Source organism: Drosophila innubila, assembly GCF_004354385.1.
Source record: "Drosophila innubila isolate TH190305 chromosome 3R unlocalized genomic scaffold, UK_Dinn_1.0 2_E_3R, whole genome shotgun sequence".
Classification (NCBI taxonomy): domain Eukaryota; kingdom Metazoa; phylum Arthropoda; class Insecta; order Diptera; family Drosophilidae; genus Drosophila; species Drosophila innubila.
Genome location: NW_022995380.1, coordinates 20886984 through 20908502, shown reverse-complemented (window position 1 = coordinate 20908502; position 21519 = coordinate 20886984). Strand labels below are relative to the sequence as shown.

General features: G+C 43.0%; 1 protein-coding gene across 1 annotated transcript in view; it reads right to left on the bottom strand.

Moving 5' to 3' along the window:
• LOC117792874 overlaps positions 1-21519 on the bottom strand; it is a 56674-nt gene that overhangs the window by 7664 nt on the left and 27491 nt on the right. Inside the window, exons 2-8 of the mRNA XM_034633180.1 lie at positions 19772-19968; positions 15154-15275; positions 13056-15091; positions 12595-12721; positions 12202-12419; positions 12021-12144; positions 476-8230 (exon numbers count right to left, since the gene is read on the bottom strand). Of these exons, the coding sequence (XP_034489071.1) occupies positions 476-8230; positions 12021-12144; positions 12202-12419; positions 12595-12721; positions 13056-15091; positions 15154-15275; positions 19772-19968 (10579 nt within the window). The remainder of the gene's footprint in view (positions 1-475; positions 8231-12020; positions 12145-12201; positions 12420-12594; positions 12722-13055; positions 15092-15153; positions 15276-19771; positions 19969-21519) is intronic.

The window sequence follows — 21519 nt, the reverse complement described above, 5'->3', positions numbered from 1 at the left end:
AGCTTTCATTCTAAATTTGTTCTCTCTGGCAACATAAAATAAATAAAATATAATAAAGTTCATAATTATTAAATAATATTCAAATTCATGACCATTAATCTGATCATCCACAAAGCTTAAACTCCTCCAAGATTGCATTCGCAGGTAACAGGTGGAATAACTATATTGACCTCAACACAAAAGAAATTGAGCAAAATACTATAATTGTGTAATTTTCTATTACATTGACTATAATTACTGATTAATCTGTATTAATTGCTTCCATGTTGCAGGAAAAATCTTTTTGAAATGACATTCTGAGGCAACAGTTTCGATAAGCGCAACGTAAGTAGCTAAAATGTTGCAACTATGTGAAGCATGTGTTAAATGGAACCCCTGGGGACGACCTCTGTATATAGGTGTGTGTATGTTAAGGTGTAGGTGTGTGTGTGTGTGTATCTATGAGATAGTTTATCGAACGCGTTTATTAACTCACCCGCTGACATATTTAAACGTTTGCGTGCATCTCTCTTGGAGTAGAGGAATTGCTGCAAACCACCGCCGAGTTTCTTGCCACCGCTGCAAGTGGAGTTGCTTGCACCTGCAACTGTCAGCCCGCTGCCACTGTTGTTGCCACTGACGGCAGCTGCACGTGCCGCCAAGCCGGGGGAACGATAACGTGCGCTCTTGGCGCTCTGGCTGCCCGAGGAGGAGGTGGGCGTGTAATTGAGGGCACTCTGTGACTTGGTAATTGGAGTGCTGGTAAAGGAGGCGCCTGCACTGGCCACCGAACTGGTGGTGGGCAGACGTGGCAGGGAATTGGTGCTTGCCACTTGACCGCTGCCCGTCAGACTGCGTGGCAACGTGGCGCTGGCGCGATTGACATTGAACTGCGAGGAGGCGCCTTCGTCGCTGGAATCCGTTTCGTAGATGGCATCGGGAACGCTGGAGCGACGCACATCCTTGGCGGAATCCGCGCAGGAGCTGGCGGATGAGAGCCAAGGCTTGGCGGGTGATGCCTCCAACTGATGATGATGGACATCGCCGCCGCCGATGCTGCCACAGGAGCGAACGCGATCCAACTGCTCGCGGCTGAGACTCTGCTGATGCTGACTGAACAACAAGTCGCCTGCCGATCGACGCTTTGCCACAGCCAAAGCGGACGCAGACGAGGAGTTGTCCCTGTCCAGTTGACTCAGCTGGCTGAGTCTCGTTCTGGAATCGCCATTAGCCAGTAATGCCGACTCAAAACTGCCGCGCCACGAGAAGCGTTCATAATCGCTTGCCATGCCGCATTCCTCTCCCTGATTGTCGCCACCTGTTGCGGCTGCAGTTGCTCCAATGGTTGCTGTACCCGTTGCATGTTGTTGTCCCACGCTTGTGGCATGCAACTGGCCACTGTGCAGTTGTGTGTGTGGCGTTGAGCCATCCAAGAGTAAATCATGCGAACGACTTCGCAATTTGAGTTGCTTCAATGGCAACGCCTTTAACTGCAGCTGCTGCTCCACCTCATCCTCCTCATCCTCCGTTGTTGTCGCCGAGATCTTCGCCTGCACTCGGCGATTCATGTGGCGCGTTGACGTCGGCGTCGCCGTTGGCGTCTCGTTGCCGCTGCTCACCTCGTGCATCAATGCCACCAAACGTGTCCCAATATGTTGCATGACCTTGGCAAACAACTGCGGCGAACGTTGCTGCTCCGTGCTGCCCGTGGAAATGCGATCCTCATCTGGCTGCACCGCTGGAACTTGCACCTCTCCCTCGGCTGACTCTCCCACAGCCACCTTGCTGAAGGATGCCACCAATTTCTGGTAGACAAATGCCGTATCTCCATTCAGTGCATGTGCCTCATCCAACAGTCCACCGTCTCCACGCACTCCCTCCTCATCCACCTCGAACTTGTTAATGATCTGCTGGCAGCTGGCGGAGATTTGTGCCTTCAGTTGTCCCTTGTGCTCAGAACCCTCCAGATCGGAGCTGGTGTAGTCCGAGGAATCGTATGAATCCGACCAGGTGTCCTCGCTACTCAAATACTCCACAATCTCGCGCACCTGGTCATCATTAATACCCGGTACGGTTTTCATCAAGCGTGTCAACTCATTCTCAAAGTAGGCCAACTGAGCTGGACGAGATTTGCCCGCTTTGCAGGCTAATCGCCTCACCGAACTGGGCGTGCTTCCAGCACTATTCTGACTCTGATTCTGGCCGGGATTCGCTGTCTGACTCTGGCTCTGTTGGGCATTCGCTGTGGCCACAATCAACGTCTTGAAGAACTGACGCATTTTGCTCATCATCAGATTTGTCTCCTCGTCGGAGCTCCAATTGTTGAAGCTATCCTTGCGCACCAGATTTGAACTGGTGGTGACATTCGGTGACGTCACTGTCATGGCCAAACGACGTGCCGAGGCAGCTTCTCCTCCACTCGTGCTGGGCAGCTCCAATTTGGGCAAACTGAGAGCTGAAGTTGTTGCCAATGGTTCGCGATCTTCACTGATCTGGCCAAGAGCTGGCGTTGGAGATTTGCTTGGCTCACAGTCGGGGGATTTTAAAAGATCATCGTTGCTTCCCACAAAACCGCTGTCCCGGCTGTGATGTTGCTGCTTCTTGGCTTGCGCCGACTCTGTGGCTGCCACACCACTTGTTGCCACATCTGCCACCTCGTGCAGCTTCTTCTCATCGAGGGAGTCGTGACGCTTCCTCAGTTGCTTCTTACGCTTGATTGTATCCGAAGAGCTGCCGTCGGAGGCACGATCTGCGGACGTGATCACCTGGATGACGGTATCATCACAACCGGCCTCCGACTCCGAAGTATCCTCCGCTGCTGCAACTGCCGTCGTGGTAGAGTCCAGGGCATCCGCCTCAGGCAAGAGCAGGTTATCCAAGGACGAGTTGTGACTACGTGGCGTGCCTCGTGCTCTGACCAGACGCTTGCGTCGCTGACTTGGACTGGGATGACCTTCGCTGTCGCTGCCCACGCTGCCGCCGCTCTCATCGCTGTCCACTTGCTTCTCGCCGCCACTGAAACCCATGAATCCCGACAAGAAATACTTTTCCAGTCGAGATGAGGCCAAATCTGCAGCCGAGTGACCGCCATCCAAGAGCTGATCCTCATGTGGCAGCGAGTCGACACTCTCGGAGCACTCGGAACTCACCTCGGAGGCAGTGTCATCGCCACGTGTGTCAATGGAGCTCATCACTTTGCCATCGCCCAGGCCAAAGAAGAAATACTTTTCCAGCTCGGAGGCACTGAGTCGATGGTGATGTTGCAGTGTGCGTTGACGTCTCCTTTCGGCCAAATCGTCCTCCTCCTCGTGCTCCATTTCGTTGTCCGCTCTCATGGAAGCCACTTCGCTCTCCTCACAGCTCTCCTCGACAATTGTGTGCAGTGTAAAATCAATTGCTGAACGATTATAGCCACGCAGTTCCTCCTCTCGATCCAAGTACATGATCCTGCCACCCAATTCTCCATCTCCCTCCGCATCCTCCGAGTCTGTGGCTGTGGGTGTTGTTGTGGCATTGCTTAAATTATCATCGTCATCATCGATGTCGCCACGTTGACTCAACTCCTCCACCCAGGAATCATCATCGGCCAAGCCATCATCCAGACTCATCTTCGGATTGGAGTTAGTTTCATTGAGGGAATCCACACTGTAGGAATCACGCGACATCTCACGTTCACTTGGTGTTGGCGTCACTGTAATCAGCTCTTGGCCATGTCCCATTCGCAAATCGATGGCGAGTGACTCATTGCCAAAGTTCTGGCCATAGTTGTTTGTGTTTTTGCCAATCGTTGCTGGCATTTCATAATCGTTATCGTTACTCGTTGTTGTTGTTGCTGTTGGGCTTTCGTTGTCTTTAGTAATCATCACTAAACTGCGATATTTGGCTGAAAGTGAATTCTTGGCTGCAATTGATGTTGTTGTTGTTATAGTAGTTTCTGCTGCCATAGATGTTGTTGTTGCTGTTGTCGTATCTTTGCTGCTTTGCAGTTCTTGGTGACTGCCAAATATTTTGTCGTATTCGTTTTCACAACTTTCAAACACACGCGACGACGTCGATGCTTCATTCACATTCACATTCACATCAACATTCACTACGTCACAGTTACTGTTGTTTTTAGTGTTGTTGTTGTTGTTGCTGCTGCTACTTTGTTGGCCAACAACAAATACATTGCCGCTCCCGCTGCTGTTGTTGCTTTTTGTCTTTTGTGCTGCGAAATCGCCGTCATTATGGCCAACGTTGTTGCTGTTACTACTACAGCTATTATTATTATTATTAGTGTTACTGTTGTTGTTGTTAGTGTACAACTTTACGCGCGCGTTTGTCTCTTCAACCGCAACGTTTAACATTTCATTTTCGACTGACTCCGCTGCCGTTTCCCATACCAATGCCGACCGCGACTTCACTTCGGCTGCGCAATCGGCTTTAGCAACAGCAATAGCAACAGGTAGCTGAGAGCGCAACTGCGAGAGCGCACACAATGCGCTCTTTTGCTCAGCATCTGTCGCTCTCGTTGTGTTTACAGCTACCTGCTGCAGTTGTTGTTGCTGTCGTTCAGGTGCTTTACTCGCTCGTGTGAGAGAGTGAGAGTGCGACGAGTAGCTGAAGTCCAACAAATCGTCGTTTATTTTGCATGCTTCGCTGCCCGTCGCAACTCCCTTCTCCTCCTCCCACTTCTCTGCTGCTTGAGTTTGCACAGCTGTTCGCTCTTCTCTGTTAGTTTCGGTCGCTGTTGTTGTTCTTGTGGCTGTTGTTTGCATGACTGCCACTTTATTATCGTTGTTTGCTTTTACCTGCGGCCGCTGCTCGCTTGAAAATCCAAGAGTCTCTGCCGCTGTCGCTGCTTCTGCCTCTTTCTCTGCTTCTTCTGCGTTTACATGTTTACCCGCTGCTTCGCTTTCGTCATTAGAATTTACATTAACGCTTTTCTTGGAATGGGCTTGGAAATGGCAACCGGATAGCACGAGGGTTGCCTCCTGTGCATTACCTGCTGGAACTGGAAGTGCAGCTGCATTTGCAGCTGTCCACCCCTGGTCACTGCTGCAGTCGGTTGGCTTCTCTGCCTGGGTGGCAGCCGCAGCAGTGCCACCCGGCAGCGGCAGCAGATGATCCTCATTGATTTCAGCAACGCCGCGTCGCAGTCGCTGCAATTTAAGCTCCAATTGTGAATTTTGCTTGTGCAGCGCCAACAAACGATTCACATCGTTGGAAATGCTATGCAATTCATCGCAAGCAGCCAGGACAGAGCTCAATTCCAATGATGAAGAAGAAGAATATGATGTTGATGGCTGCTGTTCAATGCAGCGCTCTAATTGCTGCTGCTCCTCCGGCTCCACCTGATCAACAAGATCTGGCAACGCACGCATGCCATGCAGCACAACATTGGCATCATCGTCCGTGCAGCCGCCTACAACTACAATGCAGTTGGCAAGCTCATCGCTTGAGTTGGCAACGCGGCGTTCACTTTCATCAGCAGCATTATCATCATCATAATCATCAGCTTCATCTTCGTTCTCGTTGTCGCGGTCGTTGTCATCACGTGCCAATTGTTGTTGCTGTTTTATCTCTTCTTCTTCTTCTTCTTCTTCTTCTCCCAATGCCTTCACATAGTTTAATACAATGCCGCAATCGGTGCGCTCGGTATCTGTATCGTTATCCGAAGAATCTTCGAGATTGGCATCCGACGATGACAATGAATCACCTTCGGTGGATGAACTGCGTCTCACCCTGGCCGCCTGTCCCACCTGACGATTCACAATAAACACCTTGTTAAAGCGTCTACGCTTGGGGCGTCGATCTGCCACAGTTCCCGTATCATCAGAGTCACAAGATTCGGAGCTGGAGCTGCTGTTGCTGCTGGAATCACTGCTGCTGCTACTGCTGCTGCTGCCGTCGGTGGTGCTGTGGTGCACCATTTGCATGGCAATTGCTGGTGCCATCTCCAATGCTTCCTGCTCTGCCGCTGCCTGTGCCACCTCCGCCGATTGTTGCTGCTCGTGCTCCACTTGAGCTTGCATGGCGAGTGCAACATCATAGCTGCGTTGTACCAACTTGCGTGGGCCACGTTCATCTTCACTGTTGTTGTTGCTGCTGTTGCTATTGCTGTTGCTGTTGCTGCTGTTGTTGCTGCTGTTGTTGTTGGCCGCGCAGCTTTCGCTTAGCAAATAACCAAATGCAACAGCTTCAGCTGCATCACTTTCCGACATGGCTGTTGCTTTATTGCAGGAGCTACTAAAATTCTTCGACTCTAGCTGGCAATGTTGTTGCCTCGATTGCTGTTGTTGCTGCTGCGGCTGCTGCTGCTGTTGTAGTTGCTCTCTAGGCGCAACGGCGGCAACAATCTCAACATTTTCGACTGCAACTTGGAAACGAGTTATTACCGCAGGAGCAGTCGCTGTTGTTGTTGTTGTGGTTGTTGCTGTTGCTCTTGTTGCTGGTACTTGATTTTTATGTATATTTGTTTCGTTTGCTGTTTCCACTGCTTCGTCGTCGGCTTTGTTGTTGTTGTTGTGGTTGTCGTTACTCGCCAGGTAGGTTTGTCTTTCTGTTTCTGTTTCTGTATTTTCTGTTTGCGTTTGTCTGCCAGCCACAGTTGTTGCTGTTGCTGTTGTTGTTGTTGCTGCTGCTGTTGTTGTTGCTAGTTGTCTTATGTTTTGCACAGTTTCGCATAGTTTTTGGCATTTATTTGGCAGCTGTGCTGTCAATGTTGCTGCCTCGCTTTTATCAGTCACCGCAGCAACATGTGCGCTAAATTTATCGCTGTCGTTGCTGTTGTTGCCGTTGTTGTCGTCGTCGTCGCAGTTGCTTTTATCATTCGCATTACACAATCTCGGTGTTGTTGTGGGCGTTGCGGCGACGTCAGCAGCGACGTCAACATCGACAGCGACGGAGTGACGCGTTTGTTGTTGCTCACACGACGGCGTGCGCGACGCTACTAAACCTAAACTTGTTGGAGCTGGCTTGAAAGCATTGCCAGCCATTTGACTGGCCAGTTGTTGTTGCTGCTGCTGTTGTTGTTGCTGTTGTTGCTGCTGCTGTTGTGCGAGACACAGACAGCCGGCTAATGTTTCCAGGCTGCGACCCGCTGTGTTGTAGCCGGACGTTGTTGATGAAGACATGGAGGCAGTGGAGCACAGCGACTGCGTCATCAGTGAGCCCAACGAGGCGCTTAGCTCCGGTGCCGAGGACTTAAAGCCGCCAACACCAAAACTGCCTAAGCGACCAGTTCTTGTTGTTGTGGTTGGCAGTTGCTGATAGCTTTTGGTTGTTGCCGGCGGTGTGGCGTCGAACATGTTGCTTGCCGCGGCGAATTGCTGTGAATAGGCGACCATTGCTGCTGCCGCGGCCGCTGCAGCAGCTGCCTGTTGTTGTTGCTGCGGCGAATTGGGCGTACCCGATGCAGCAGCTGCCGCCTGCCACAATTGTTGCAACGAGGCGGCCAAGTGCTCGTCCTGCTCGAGCAGCGGCGCTCCCGGATGCTCCAGCTGCCAGTGGTGATAGGCGGCAAGGGGCACGGGAATAGGCACGGGCACGGGAATGGGCACGTATTGTGGTTGAGCTGCCGCCGTTGCAGTTGCACTGTTGCAGTTGCAGCGACTGGGCGTGTGGTGGTGATGATGATGCTGGTAGTGGTGGTGACTCTTCAGGAAGCGCGTCTTGATGCGCGCCTTCATGCTGAGGGGCACAGTTGGTGCACAGTTGGGCGGTGTGTGGTTCTGATCGGAGCTGGTCTGGGAGCTGCTCTCCGCTTGCATGTGCAGCTCCTCATCGGTGCCCGTGTCGCTTTCGCGTATCTTGGAGCAGTAGCTGCGCAGCTGCTGGCGACGTTGCAACAAGGGAGAGTCGCTGTCGCTGGATCTGCGACGGAAGCGGGGCGGAGGCGTTGGTGTCATGGCAATCATGGTTGTGGTTGTTGTTGTCGTTGCAGCAATCATCGAAGGCTCAAAGTAATCCCAGTCACAGTCCTCCACGTTACTTACAATGCTGTGGCACTGATGTGTCGAGCATGACGAACTGGATGCCGTATCTGTATCGTTTCCGTTATCTTCTTCATCCTCCTCCTCTTCCTCTTCTTTGCATGACGACGAGGAGTCCGAGTTTAGAAAAACCAACTTGAACTCATCCGCTTCGACACTGTACTGCGAGTGACCGTAACCCGATGTTGTGCTGCACCTGAATTCCAACTCCGATGACGACGACGTTTCCATGACATCGACGTTGCTGTCACCGGAAGTTGCAGCTGCCACCTGCGAGGCTGCAATTTAATAGGGTGGGTTTCGTTGTACACTATTCTCTTTTTCTCTATCGGTTGACCAACACCACGAAATATTAATGCAAAATACTGGTTTATCACAGGTGAAATAGTGGTTAAACACATAGCTTGGTTAATGGGAGGGTGGTTAATGCGGCGAACAGCTCTTGGCCATGTTTAGTGGTTGGAAAGTTGTGTTCACAATGTGTTAAGCGAGGTTTTGTTAGACCAACTTGATTATTAATTTAATGTTAGAACATAAAATGAAAATAGATTAGACACGTGTTAATCAGCAAAGCCAAAACCCATATTAAAGTTTATAATTCAATTCTTTTCAACTACTTAACTCAGAGTTCGTTTTCAACAATTTAAATCTTATTTTAGCTTTTTATCCGGGACCGTACCGAATTTACAAGACAACACAATTATTATCTTTAAATTGTGGTTATTTTTCGTTGGTTTGGATTTTAAAATAACAATTATAATGTATGGTTGTTGTTTAAAGCCTTAACCAAAAATTTTATTTTTTATCTGTATAAAAAGCTACAAAACCAAAACTAAATTCCTTTTTTTTTTAAATCATAAAAAAACTTTAATTTTAAATTTATGTATTATAATAATTAAACTACAACTTTTATTTTTAAATTATTATAATAACAATTAAGTATTGTAAACTTGGTTGCAGTGTACCTCCTAAATTTGTATAAAGAATTTTAATTTTCCACCACAATTTAGAAAAAGTTAAAAACTGTTGCATACTTTGAGGCGGAAACTATTAATCATTATAAAAATTGATTTAAAATAATTTCAGCAAGATCGACTCTGAAGCTTGTTTATAGAAAGAAATGTTTTGTTAAAAAAGCAAAGTATTAGCAATTAATTGTTAGATTAATTTAAATTATTCAAATTCTTACTTATTCTATTAAGAAGCCATTTTTTTCGCATGTTCTATAATCCAATAAGAAACTACAATCATTCATCTGGCTGGAAAATAAACCTTAAACCTTGGAATTTTGGAAAATAATTGACATGCAAGTCCTTCATAGCTATTGCATCACATGCCATTATAAGAATTGTGTATCTTAAGGAGTTACTCAGAATTTCCAACTATTATTGTAGAGCTTAGTGCCTTCATTTCCCTATCTTATTGGCCCTTTGGTGCTTCACATTTTCAACTTTCACTTTCAATAGCTAGAGTACGGTTATTAACGGTTTCCTAAAAAGCTTTTAAGGCTTTTCACAGAATCGAAGACGAGAGTTCTGATAGCTGCTCCTCTACTTTCCGATAAAATCATTGTGTTTGCACAAACAACACGGAATATGCATGCATGTTGCACAAGCCGCTGGCAACCTCATTCTAATCCTCATCCTCATCCCCATCCCCATCTACGCCTCCGCAAAGCAAACATTTGAGATACGCTTGCTTTTGGCCCGTTTGGAAAATTGCTCTCTCAGACAGCACTTTAAGGAGGACCAATTTGGAAGCAGAGCACACACACACACACAAAGACACACGCATACACAACACAAGATTAACGGTAGAGTTTTGACAGTCAGTCCCCCGTAAGCTTTAAGCGTGGGCAGAGCGAGGTTGCAGTTTTGAATGGATTTGGGTTTTGTAGTCGCAGCTCCAGACAATCGCCAACAAACTGGCAGCAACAACAGGACATAAAATGAAAGCATAACAAAGTACGACCCGAGGAAAAATGCTACTGTTGTGGGAAAAGACGTGTGTGGGCGATTTATGTGTGTGTGCGTGTGTGTGTTTTTGTTATTAAAATACCCAGAAAAGCGCTTAAAATGTAACTGTTGAAATTTTTAACTTAATACAATCTACAAGCTAGTAGTAATCGCAATAAATATAATTATTAATACAATATATTTGTAATAATATTATTTAATATTTATAGCATATGAATATTATACAAAACTTCACCGTTTTAGGAAATATCTAATTGAAGGCTATAACGTAAATTTAGGGCTATAAATTCGGATATATTCAATCTGAATGTAAATGTAACTGTCTCTGAATCCGCTATCTAAGAGTGCCAATGGATTTAAGTCCTCTACAAGGATTAAATTTGTTGGTGTCACTTTATAAAGCGAGCTTATAATTTAATTGCTCTAGATGTTTCAATTTGTGCCCCTGTGTAAAATTTGTTTAATTTATTGAAATTTTATCTTTTTTATAGATTTTCCCTATAGGGTCTGAGGTTTGTAAAAATATTTTATCTTAGATGAAGCTAACTCACACATATATTTATATTGTACAATTATAGTTTCAGGGTACAAATCTAACAAGTACGCATAATCATGTCATTTAGCAGAGCGATTATTTCAGTTATTTAACCATGTCGAAAATGTATCAATCTATAAAACGTATATAAAGACTATTCTATTTTGTATACTGAAGTATTTCAATTGAAATTCAACGCCATGCGCATCAACTTATTAATTTTGGGACTCCGGCTTCAGCTGCTGCTTTTAATAACGAACTATAATGTAAGTTTAAGTTACTGATCTTAAAATAAATGTATCGAATAAAAGATATTTGTTGGTCACAGGAAGCTGTCGTCTTCAAATTTACAAATTATGTTTGTGAAAATTACAATAAATCTTTGTTGGAAGTATATGAATGCCGTCTGCGTGCTGTGAATCGCAATCGAATCAATTTAAATTTTAATGGAACTTTACTTCACCCCGTCAATGATGTTTGGCTTGTAGGCCAAATATTTCAGAAGGCAAATGGATATAAACCATGGCTCTATAAGACCAAGGTTGATCTCTGTCGATTCATGAAGAGGGCATACAATCCATTTGCCATTCTTATATGGAAACTCGTCAAAGGCTTTTCTAACATTAATCACACATGTCCCTATGTGGTAAGTATTACATTGATTGAAATTGCTTTGATATATAGTTCTCACAGTTCATTATTATAGGGTCCAATATATACAAACGGATTTCATCTCAGAACGGATACAATGCCATTGCCTCTTCCAACTGGAGAATATCTTGTGACCGTGATTTTTCTCGTACAAAATAGAACTCAATTAATAACAAAAAATTATTTTACATTTACAGAGGATCTAAGAGCTTGAAATTGTTTTAAACTCGTGCAGGAAGAGTTGTAATCGAAAGAATGTCATAATTAAATGTCTTTCAATGAAGCGTTATAAACTTTTATTTTCCACAATTTGATTTTTATTTGTTTTGTAGACACCATCATATTTAATGCTCAATCACACTCAACAGTTTTAAAATAGAGAAACTTTAGCAAAAAAAAAGTGGCATACTTTTAGGCATCAATTTAAATTTATCTTCAAAATGAAATAAGTTTGGTAAGAAATAAGCAACAATATTTTGGAAAACTATCTTAGCAATAAAAGAGTAATGATATTTTCCACCTAATGTATTTCAGATTTTCTTACCCATACAAATAAGACTGCGAAACTTGATTTTTAAGCCCTCAAAGAACTTGGCTCTAACTAAATGCCATGTACTTAAGGCCAATGGCCGGCAAAAAGGGGAATGATGACCCACTTCAAGAGTAGAGGGAAACTGAGGTCTAATTAATTTTGTACGAAATTAGAGAAAAAGCGAAACCCTACGGAAAGGGTCTGGTTAGATAGAGGTCACCGTCACCACAAGTAATTATGCACCAACACCAACACCAACACCGGCAACCGACAACCGACAACCGACACACAAACTTAGATACATTATTGTATATTTAGATACAAGATATAAGTAGGAGAGTAGAAGATGGGGGGAGATGGCAATTAGCACTCACCTTCCTCGGCGGCCTTTTCCTTCTCCTTGCGTCGCTGGAGCACCACCTTCTTGAATACAACGGCGGCAGCCTCGACTGCATTCTGTAGCTCCTGTTCCCCCAATGTGCTGGTGTGTGCGGCACCCTAAAGAATAGCACATCAGTTGTGGCATCAACTGGCAGGATAATGAGGTGAACTTACCGTTGTGTCGCCTCCTGTGTCATTGGCTTCATTGTTAACGCTGCCTTTGTCGGAGGACTTGGGGGATTTGTCGCTGGTTGGCTCCGAACCCGTTTCATTCTCCTTGCCTGCGGGGACTGTGTTAACGGGAATGGGCGTTTTTTTCAAGCGATTGGATAAATCAGAGTTCTGGTGCTTAAGCAGTTCATGGAAGGAGTAGTGATGCTGTGGTACTCTACCTATATTTCAACGTTAATGTATTTGGGGAACGAGGGGGAAAGGAGTATGTGCCATATTTTAATAACTCGGGTGTTTGCAACTAACTACATCTATTGATCTATTAGCTACGGGTTTCTACCGCTGATTGGGTGCAAAAAGCAACTACAGCTACTAGAAATCTTTAGCTGAACTTACCCTCCTCGCCGCGACTGTTGCGTCGTCGGACTTGCGGCAACTTTGAGGCGCCACCGCGCGTCTTATCCAATATATCGGCCAGCGGACGTGGACTGGGGATTTTCGAGGTTTCCGTTTTCTTTGGTGGCTGCAAAAAGCAGAAGTTGTGTTTAAATAAGAAATTAATTAATTAAATTCGATTGCAAAATGAATTAAGAGAACAAAATTGGAATCCGATTGAAAATCGCTTGATATTTAATAAAGTTATGGCAGTTTAAAGTTGATTAGACCTAAAATATATCAAGTCAACATTTTTGTAATTAAACACACTATAAGTTTTCTTCAGTAGAGTGTCAAGAATGGCGCTAAGTAGAGTTAGGTAGATAAACACCTTGTAGAGCTCTACAGTAGAGCCTCTTTAAATTTACTCAATAGTCATAGAGTTGCTCTACAGTCTACAGAAGGGAACTCAAACAGCTTACCGTCGATTCGTTTTCGGGATGTGAGAAGGAACGTCGAGTGACCGGCTTGGGAGTTGTCTTGGCACCCGAGTCCTCCGATACGGAACGCATCTGCTCCGGCTTGCGACGATCCGCATTGGTGTCGGCAACGTTCAAGACACTTGGCGCTGCAGCAGGAGCGGGTTCGGCATTGGCCAGCTGGGAGTAATCCTCCTGTGGCATTGGCAGCTCCCGCGACTGGCGACGTCGCATGCGATTGTGCATGAGAGGTGTGCGCGGTAGGGCAGCTCCACTGTGCATGCTATGGCCAGTGCTGCCCATGTCAGGGTAGTAACTAGGCTGAGTGGAAGTCATATAATTGCTGTCAGTTGTCAGGACGTTCTCGGCACTGTAGATCGGTCTTTGCGGGAGCGGCTTGTAGCCAGGATCATCGGAGCCATCGTTGTAGATGATGCGTGGCTCGCTGTTGAATCCGGCATTGTAGTTCTTCTCATACTGCACCTCATCCGTCTCCAGGAAACTGGTAACGCTATTGCCAAAGTAATCCACATATTCCGGTTGAATCTCCAGCTCCTCACTGACATCGGGAAACTGATTGAACTGTTGCTTGGCCTCGCCAAATGTACGCGAACAGTGATCCTGCTCCTTGAGGCAATCCTGCCTCACAAGTCGACTGGGAGAACGACTTGTCGACCTCTGTGCTGTGGGTATCTCTGGCAAGAGACGACGACTCTCCACATGCGTCTTATTGCTGTTGGAGTACTCCTCATTGCTGTGACTGCGCACCTTGATCATCTTGGAGTGCGGATCCCGCGAATGATGTATATTGACACTCTGACTACTGGAGTATTGCTCACCGGCGCCACTTGCAACACTGCCACCGCTACCCATATCCACAGCACCCACCGTGGGCACATTTTGCTGGGAGAGAAACTGTCGTGGATTCTGTACGCTGGGAAATAGAAAATTCTGCTTGGTGCGCGGCGAGATGGGCATAAATTTTCCAGGTGGCGTCTGATGCACGGTCAACGTGTTGCCGCTGTTGAATGCCTCCGGATTGGGCAGCGTCTGTTGACGCGTAAATTCCGGCGATCGTCGAAACTGTGGCGAAGTCTGTCGCTTTGGAGGCGATGTGGGCAACAGCTTGACATGCTGATCCGGATTGGGTAACGTGGCCTGACGCATCATGCGCGGCTTGGCAAACGGTTGTGTGTAGTCCATCTCATCGCTGGCCATGCTGGACGCCTGTGATTCATAGTTCAAAGGCGGCGCAGCTGCCGTCGATGACTGTGTGGTTGGCACTGGCAGATTGACGGTGCTCGGCAACAGTTTGGTGCGATGATAATTGCTCGTCGGAGGCTCGGGAAACGATGTCTGTCGCGTGAAGGGAGGATAACGTTGTTGCTCACCCGGCGATCGTTCCGGCGAGCGACTGTAGATGCGATTCGGTGAGGTGGACATGTAGATGCCAGGTGGAGGTTGACATGGATTCGCCGGCAGCGTCGATTGACGTCGCACCTGCAGTCGATGACTGAGCGTTGGCGGCGTCGCTGGCGTCTCCAGCTGTGGCTGCTGTATCTGTATCTGTGTGTAATTGTCGCAATCCGGAGCCGTGTTCATATGTATTATGTCGTCGCTGTTGTAGGCGCTCGGGTAAAGTGGACTTTTCTGCAGCTGATGTGGAGATGTTGGCGCTGTCAAATTGGCCGAGTTGTAGTTGGCCAAGTTAGCACCGCTGCCACTCAAATTCGGATCGTTATTCAGCGTGCTCGGTAATGTGGATTGTCGCAACACACGACGCCCCAAATGCCACTTGCTGCCACTTATGGGCGTGGCACTGCCACTACTATAATTGATGATGTGCGTCTGACGCGTCTGTGGAGGCGTTTGATGCAACTGTTGCTGTTGCTGTTGCTGCAACTGTTGATGCAACGGATACTGATGCAATGTGGGATAACTGCCAGACGATTGTGCCTCAATCAAATGCTTCTGCTGTGGATACAAATTGTCTGCAACGGGTTGTTGCGAGTTCGGATTATTAGGATCGTCCTCGGGATCTGTAGGGCATAGAAATATTTTTATTTAATACATGTGGGCATTTTTTTGCTTGCCAACTCACTTGATATAGTCCAAGAGCGTCGTATGCTCTTTCTCAGCACATCGCTGGTGCTCAAATGATCGACAGCTTCGCAGGACGCATAGGCTTCCTTAATCCACTCACCGCTTGCCGCTTGTAGCTCCCTGCAAGAGCAACAACAAGACCATTGCCATTTAAAAAACCATAAAACATCGGCTAACATTGCGCCTCAGACAAAGTTAAATTGTATGCACGTCTGCCCGTGGCAGCAACAAACAGCAGACTGACTGAGTGTCAGACAACAATAGCAACAACACATTGAAATTGTTCAAAAAAGAAACACACAAACAGCAAACAAGAAAAGCCAGAAAAGTTATCTGCGACACTCGAAAGATTAAATACCCTCTCACAACAATGTAATGAAATTTGTAAATATTATAAAAATAACTTATTTATTATTTATTTTTTTTTTTATGATTTCAAAATTTAGTTTATTCATTGAATATTTTTTATTAAGATTAAATTCATTTTTTTGTTGATTTATTTTATGATTTATAAATTTACATTGACAATAAAATATTTTTTCTTATATGTTTTATATATATTACAAATATTAATTAAATTTTCATCAGGGAATAACACCGAGACCGTTTAATTTTAGTACCGGAACTCAAACCGTAGCCGAATGAAAATTATCTGTCAAGAAACGAATACCGCAACGTTTTTACCGGTACGGTTGTGGTTGAAGAGTTGACCAACTTCCAACTGTCATAACTTGATCAAAACTGAACCAATTTTCAAGCGGAATGTCATTTTAATCATGATTTGGCCTTTTAATTCATTCTGCATTCAAATTTTGTTCGGTTAGGAAATTTAATTATTATCCACCAAGAATCGATTTCGATGCTAAGGGTCCCCCCTTTGAAATTTTGAAAATTCAAAATTTTAAATCTCAAGTTTTTACTTTTAATCAACTCCTTATATCGTAATTAGTATAACACAACACTTTAAACTTGATTCTGAGACCTTTCATTTTTTTGTAAAAAATCATGTGAAATTGAACAAAAATATTGACTTGTAAAGTGGCTAAGTCCGCAGTCTGACCAACTTCAAACTGTCATAACTTGATCAAAACTGAACCGATTCACAAGTAGAATGTCATTTTGATCATGATTTGGTCTCTTTATTCATTCTGCATTCAACTATTTTTAAATTCATTAAAAATTTTTTTTTGGCCTAGGTTTAGCTACTTATTTTGATGTCATATTTATTATAAAACGACATCTTAATATTTTAAAATGTTTCAAAATTGATTTGTAGTACCGTTACGTACCGGTACTGATACCGAAACCGAAAGACAAAAACTGAAATAGAACCTTTTACCTGATTTTAATATTATTATACAAATTACAAGAAAAAATGTATTAATTTCTAGGATACACTTTCCAATAAAGGAATAATATATAATATACAAGGTGTCTGCACTTTAATGTTAAGTTACACATTTCAATATTGAATTAGAATGCCCTGTGCTGTGATACCCTTCACAAGAAACATAAGACACCAACACACAGCAGAGTAGAAGTAATGACTATACCAGGCGGGTGGCTTTTGGCTTTGGACTATGACTGAAGGCGTCTCTGTTGAGGGAGAGTCGAAGACTTGGAGACTCGCAGACTGTCAGGCGTTTTCAGACTTATGAACAAATTCCAATCAAGCGCACAGCAGCAGCAGAAGCATCAGCTTCCATAGCTATCAATATGCTCGTATATTTGGCAACGCCTTAGACTCAGAATCAGACGAGGGAGTCTCATCAAGCAGCTGCAAGCGTTGCCTGCGTTGACAGCTGGCTGCCAATTGGGAGGCGTCACATCGACTGACACCTGTGGGCGACAGTTGCCACAGCGTCGCGTCTTGTCTTGGCTAAATTCTCAGCACGCAAAATGCCACCCACCCGAATCTGAAGATTCCAAATTATCATACTAGTTACGCTACAGCTGCTGTCTTTTGCTGATGCTGTTGCTGTTGCTGTTGCGTTGGCCAACATTTAATTAGTCCAGAGTCTACGTCTGGCCTTGTTCATTTCACTTTTTTTTACGACTTATTTCGGGGCTTGGCAATTAACACTGAACTCTCAGTGTGTGTGGGTCGCCAGCATCATTAACAACAACAACAATTTCAGCTACAGCTTCAACACTTCAACAGCGAATTTCTACATTACAATTGTCAGTTAACAATAGCTGATCTCATGCAACAGAGCGTATGCGTAATAATTATTTGTACATTTAGTTTACTTAAATAAAGTTGTTGTATTTTACCAAGTACTCTTAATATGCTGAATTTGTATATAAAACGACAGTTTCTCAGAATAATTCTAATTTGGAAAGTGATGTTTCAAATCTGTCAAACAAAACAAATTCAAACTTTTAATGTAGTTTTGAACATGAGTTTGACACCGACAACCTTGTTACGCATATTTCCCGCGGTGGCAAGGGAATTTTTAGAATTTCAAAAGACACGTGTCAATTCATTCTATGCATAAATATTTAAGTACTATTTAGAAGCAGATCAGGTGAAAAACATCATCAGATTAAAAAAAAAAGCTGAATCCTGCAGAAGAAGGGTTTGACACAAATTAGATATTAGCTTTGTTGTCTCAACAATTGTTCTGTTTCAATTAACCAATCATTGAGCTTAAAGTTGTATTTATAGTGGCAGTCAAAGTTAGCCAATGATCCTAGCATGCAACATGGCGTATGTGTAATATATTTGTAATATTTTTTTAAATTTAGTTAAATGAGTGTCTTTCTAAAGAAACACTCTGAGTTTAGTTTTTCAACTAGTTACTTCAAACTTTTCCAATCTTTGGTCTTCGTATACCATATCTTAATTAATCTGCTGCTCCATTACTAAACGCTTTCATTTTTTGTTGCTTCGTCACTTCGTTTTCAAAGAGGACGTCCTTTTTGAACTTGGTATTAGTTAAATATACGCTTTTGGCATAAAGCATTGACACTGTCCTTGAACTAGGAATTTTTAAATCTTCTCTGCAGTGTGCTTTATTTTTTTCTCAGAATTGCAGCTTATACTTCAAACACTTAGAAAAAGAGAGAGATTGTAGTGCTGTAAAGCGAGTTGATAGGATAATACGAATTATTAAAATGTTAATGCGCAGTTGCTATTTGAGATAAGCAAACTTTTTTTCTGATTAAATTGTCGTTCCATTAAAAAGAAAAACCGTTATAAAATAACATTTCCAGAGTAAACTCACAACAAAATTATTCCCAGAATTTCTTTTCATTTTATTGCCTTTGAATTTTTGCAAAAAAAAATAACAGATCCCGCAGAATACACACTTATTTGTATTGCAACGAATACACAAACTTGCTACAGTTGCAAAATGAACATTGAATTTTAAATGTAGTTTAGTTTTCAGCTTTTTTATGTGGCATGCAACAAAGACAGACTAAAAAGTGACATGTGAGATTACAAAATGTCAGCGAGTGAAATGAAAGTGATAAAGTCGTAAAATATTCAACAATTGATGAAAACGGAAGACAGTCGAAAACGACACTCAAATTGTTGCCTCATCAAATATGCAACGCATCAGTTGACATCATTTGAGGTCATCCGATGCCCTATCGTCAAATAACGCCATATGCAATATGTCGCAATTCTTTTCTGGTCACATCAGGTGACAGTTTTGCTACCACAATGCAACAAAATTAGTTTGCAACAATGAAAACTGCTGCGTTTGCATTACAAAGTGGTAATCGAATTCCTAGATACGAGTTCACTTCAACTGCAATAAACGCTTGGGGCAAGAAGAGTAAAGTTTGTTTAATACAGTTTATTTAACGCCAGTTCGATATATACAAAATAACACTATCAAGTTATACATCAATTTGCATGAAAACTGTTGACACTTTTGGATCAATTGAGTTTTTAATTGGATTACCGGGGTGGGTAAAAATTTACACAGTATTTTTTTCGTGTTGACAAAATAAAAGATAAAATATTTGTAATTTAACTGTGAAAACAATAGCATTGAAGGATGTCACGTATTTGCATTCTGCATTCTGCATCGTCAATCTCATTTTCACTTTAAAATAGATTTAAAATATACAAAAGATACTTTTTGAAAAGGTTTTCAAATAATTAAAGAAATGAATATTATGAATAAATTGTTAGCGAAGCGTAATGTTAGTAATTTTCTTGAAAATTTGTATCTACTACTATACAACCTCAGAGGATACGAACTATAACTTTCTAGTCTAAGCTCGAGTTCTCTATTCCACTTTTATATTCTCAATTTTACTTCGGAATTTTACTTTTAAATGTATTAGTAAGAAAATCTTACTTTCTGCTCTAAAAAGTAGACTACATAGAATTTCTTTATAAAATTGTTGCCCTGAAAAAAGACTCTGTTGATGTTCCTGAAACCAACTACAACCACTATAAATAGACACATAGACCAGCTAGTATGTGAATTAGTTAGTTAGTTACAAGTAGTGTGCGTGTGTGGTAAGGATTAGACAACAAAGTTCAAATTAAAGTGCAATTGTTAGTGAACGACAGAGAAAGAGAGTGATAGTAACAGAGACAGACAGAGAGAGAGAGAGAGAGAGAGAGACAGACAGAGAGTGAAAGAGAGACTTACAGTTGCTTGTGACACACCACGCACACCCAGTCCAATGCGTGATGGACTCGACAGGCTTTACACACGCGCAGTTTGCACACGCGGCAGGGGGCGCCGCGGTTCGTGATGCGGCCCAGTTCGGTGGTGCAGCGGGCGCAGTGGCGACTCGAGTCGTTGTGTAGATTATTGTGGTTTTTGTGTTCAAGCTGTTGTTGATGTTGTTGATGTTGTTGTTGTTGTAGTTGTTGTTGTTGTTGTAGTTGCTGTTGCATTGTATGCTGTTTTGATTGTTGTTGATGTTGTTGTTCTGGATGTTGTTGTTGCTGTTGTGTGGCATCGTCTAGCTGTGGCTGCGCTCCAGCTCCACCAACGACCTTACGCCTCAGCGCATACAATTCCGCACGTAAGAGCCTGTTGTTTGTTGTTCATGGTGTTGTTGATGTTGTTCAGGTATTGTTTTTGTTTTTGTTTTTGTAGGGGTGTTGGTTGTTTAAATATATTTGTTTTGTTGAAAACGGGACCAGTTGACAGGACAAACGTATGAATATTATTACATTCAAAAATTGTTAGTTTGAAATTGGTTAAAAAAAAAACACGTTACAAAAGGTTAAACAACATTTTATTTTTTAGTTGCGGTAGTAGCGGTGAGAGCGAGCGAGATAGCAATAAGAAGAGGTATAAGCAGGTGAGTGTGTGTGTGTGTGTGTGTGTGTGTGTGTGTGTGTGAGTATGTGTTAGCATAAAAACAACAGCACAAATGTGGTTATTGATGAAAAGAGACAAAGAAAATGAGAATACATAAATTGTTGTTATTAGTCAATTGTTAGTAGCAAAATTTTTTAAATTTTAAATTTATGTATGTTTGTTTTTATAATTTGAAAATGTGTATTTATGATTAAGTTTTTAATTATGCAAAAATCTTAGTTAACTCAAGCTAGCAAAATGGTTTATTGTGTGCAAGATTAAAACGCATTTTAAAATGGAGATTTCGAGTGTAATTGAACTATATATTATTTAAAATGTTGATAAAAAGGTCCATTTAATGGATGCCCTAATACATGGGAAGTGAAGTGAGTTAAATATTTTCTTTAATACTTAAATTTAAATCTTGAATAATAATTACATTTTCAAAGAATATTTTTCCGAGACTGAAGTATATTCCTCTCATTTTTAATGATATCACATATGTTCCTCTCATTGTAAATATACTTAAAATATATTGCATGTTTAGACGAGCTTAAAATAAGGTGCCTCAACACTTCAGCTATTTTTTTAATTTGAAGAAGAAAGTTATAAACGTACCATTTTTTTGCTAAATTAAACATGCTTATAAAGATTATTATATTAATATTATTATATATTCTCTTCTCGCTCTCTGATTTTGTAAATGTATAAAGTCTGAAAGATTAATCCAATGTTTGAGTGCCACTTTAAGCTAGTGTCAGTTTATGTGAAAATCCAGCTATGAAAACAGACCAAACTAAAATTTGTATTAACTTAATGGCAAGGCCATAAAACAAGCAACAGCACACTGAGGTGCCACACAACCAACACACACACAACCAACACACACACACACATATGTATGTGGTAGATTTATAAGGCATGTATCAGTGAAAGAGTCACGCAGCCGGCATAAAAAGCCAAACAGAATTTTGAGTTGTTGCTGTGTTGGAATTATGCAAGGACAGCACATAACACCATCCAACACAACACAACATACAACAGTTTTTAATTATATTTTTATCTGCATTCGAGCGTTAGCTCAA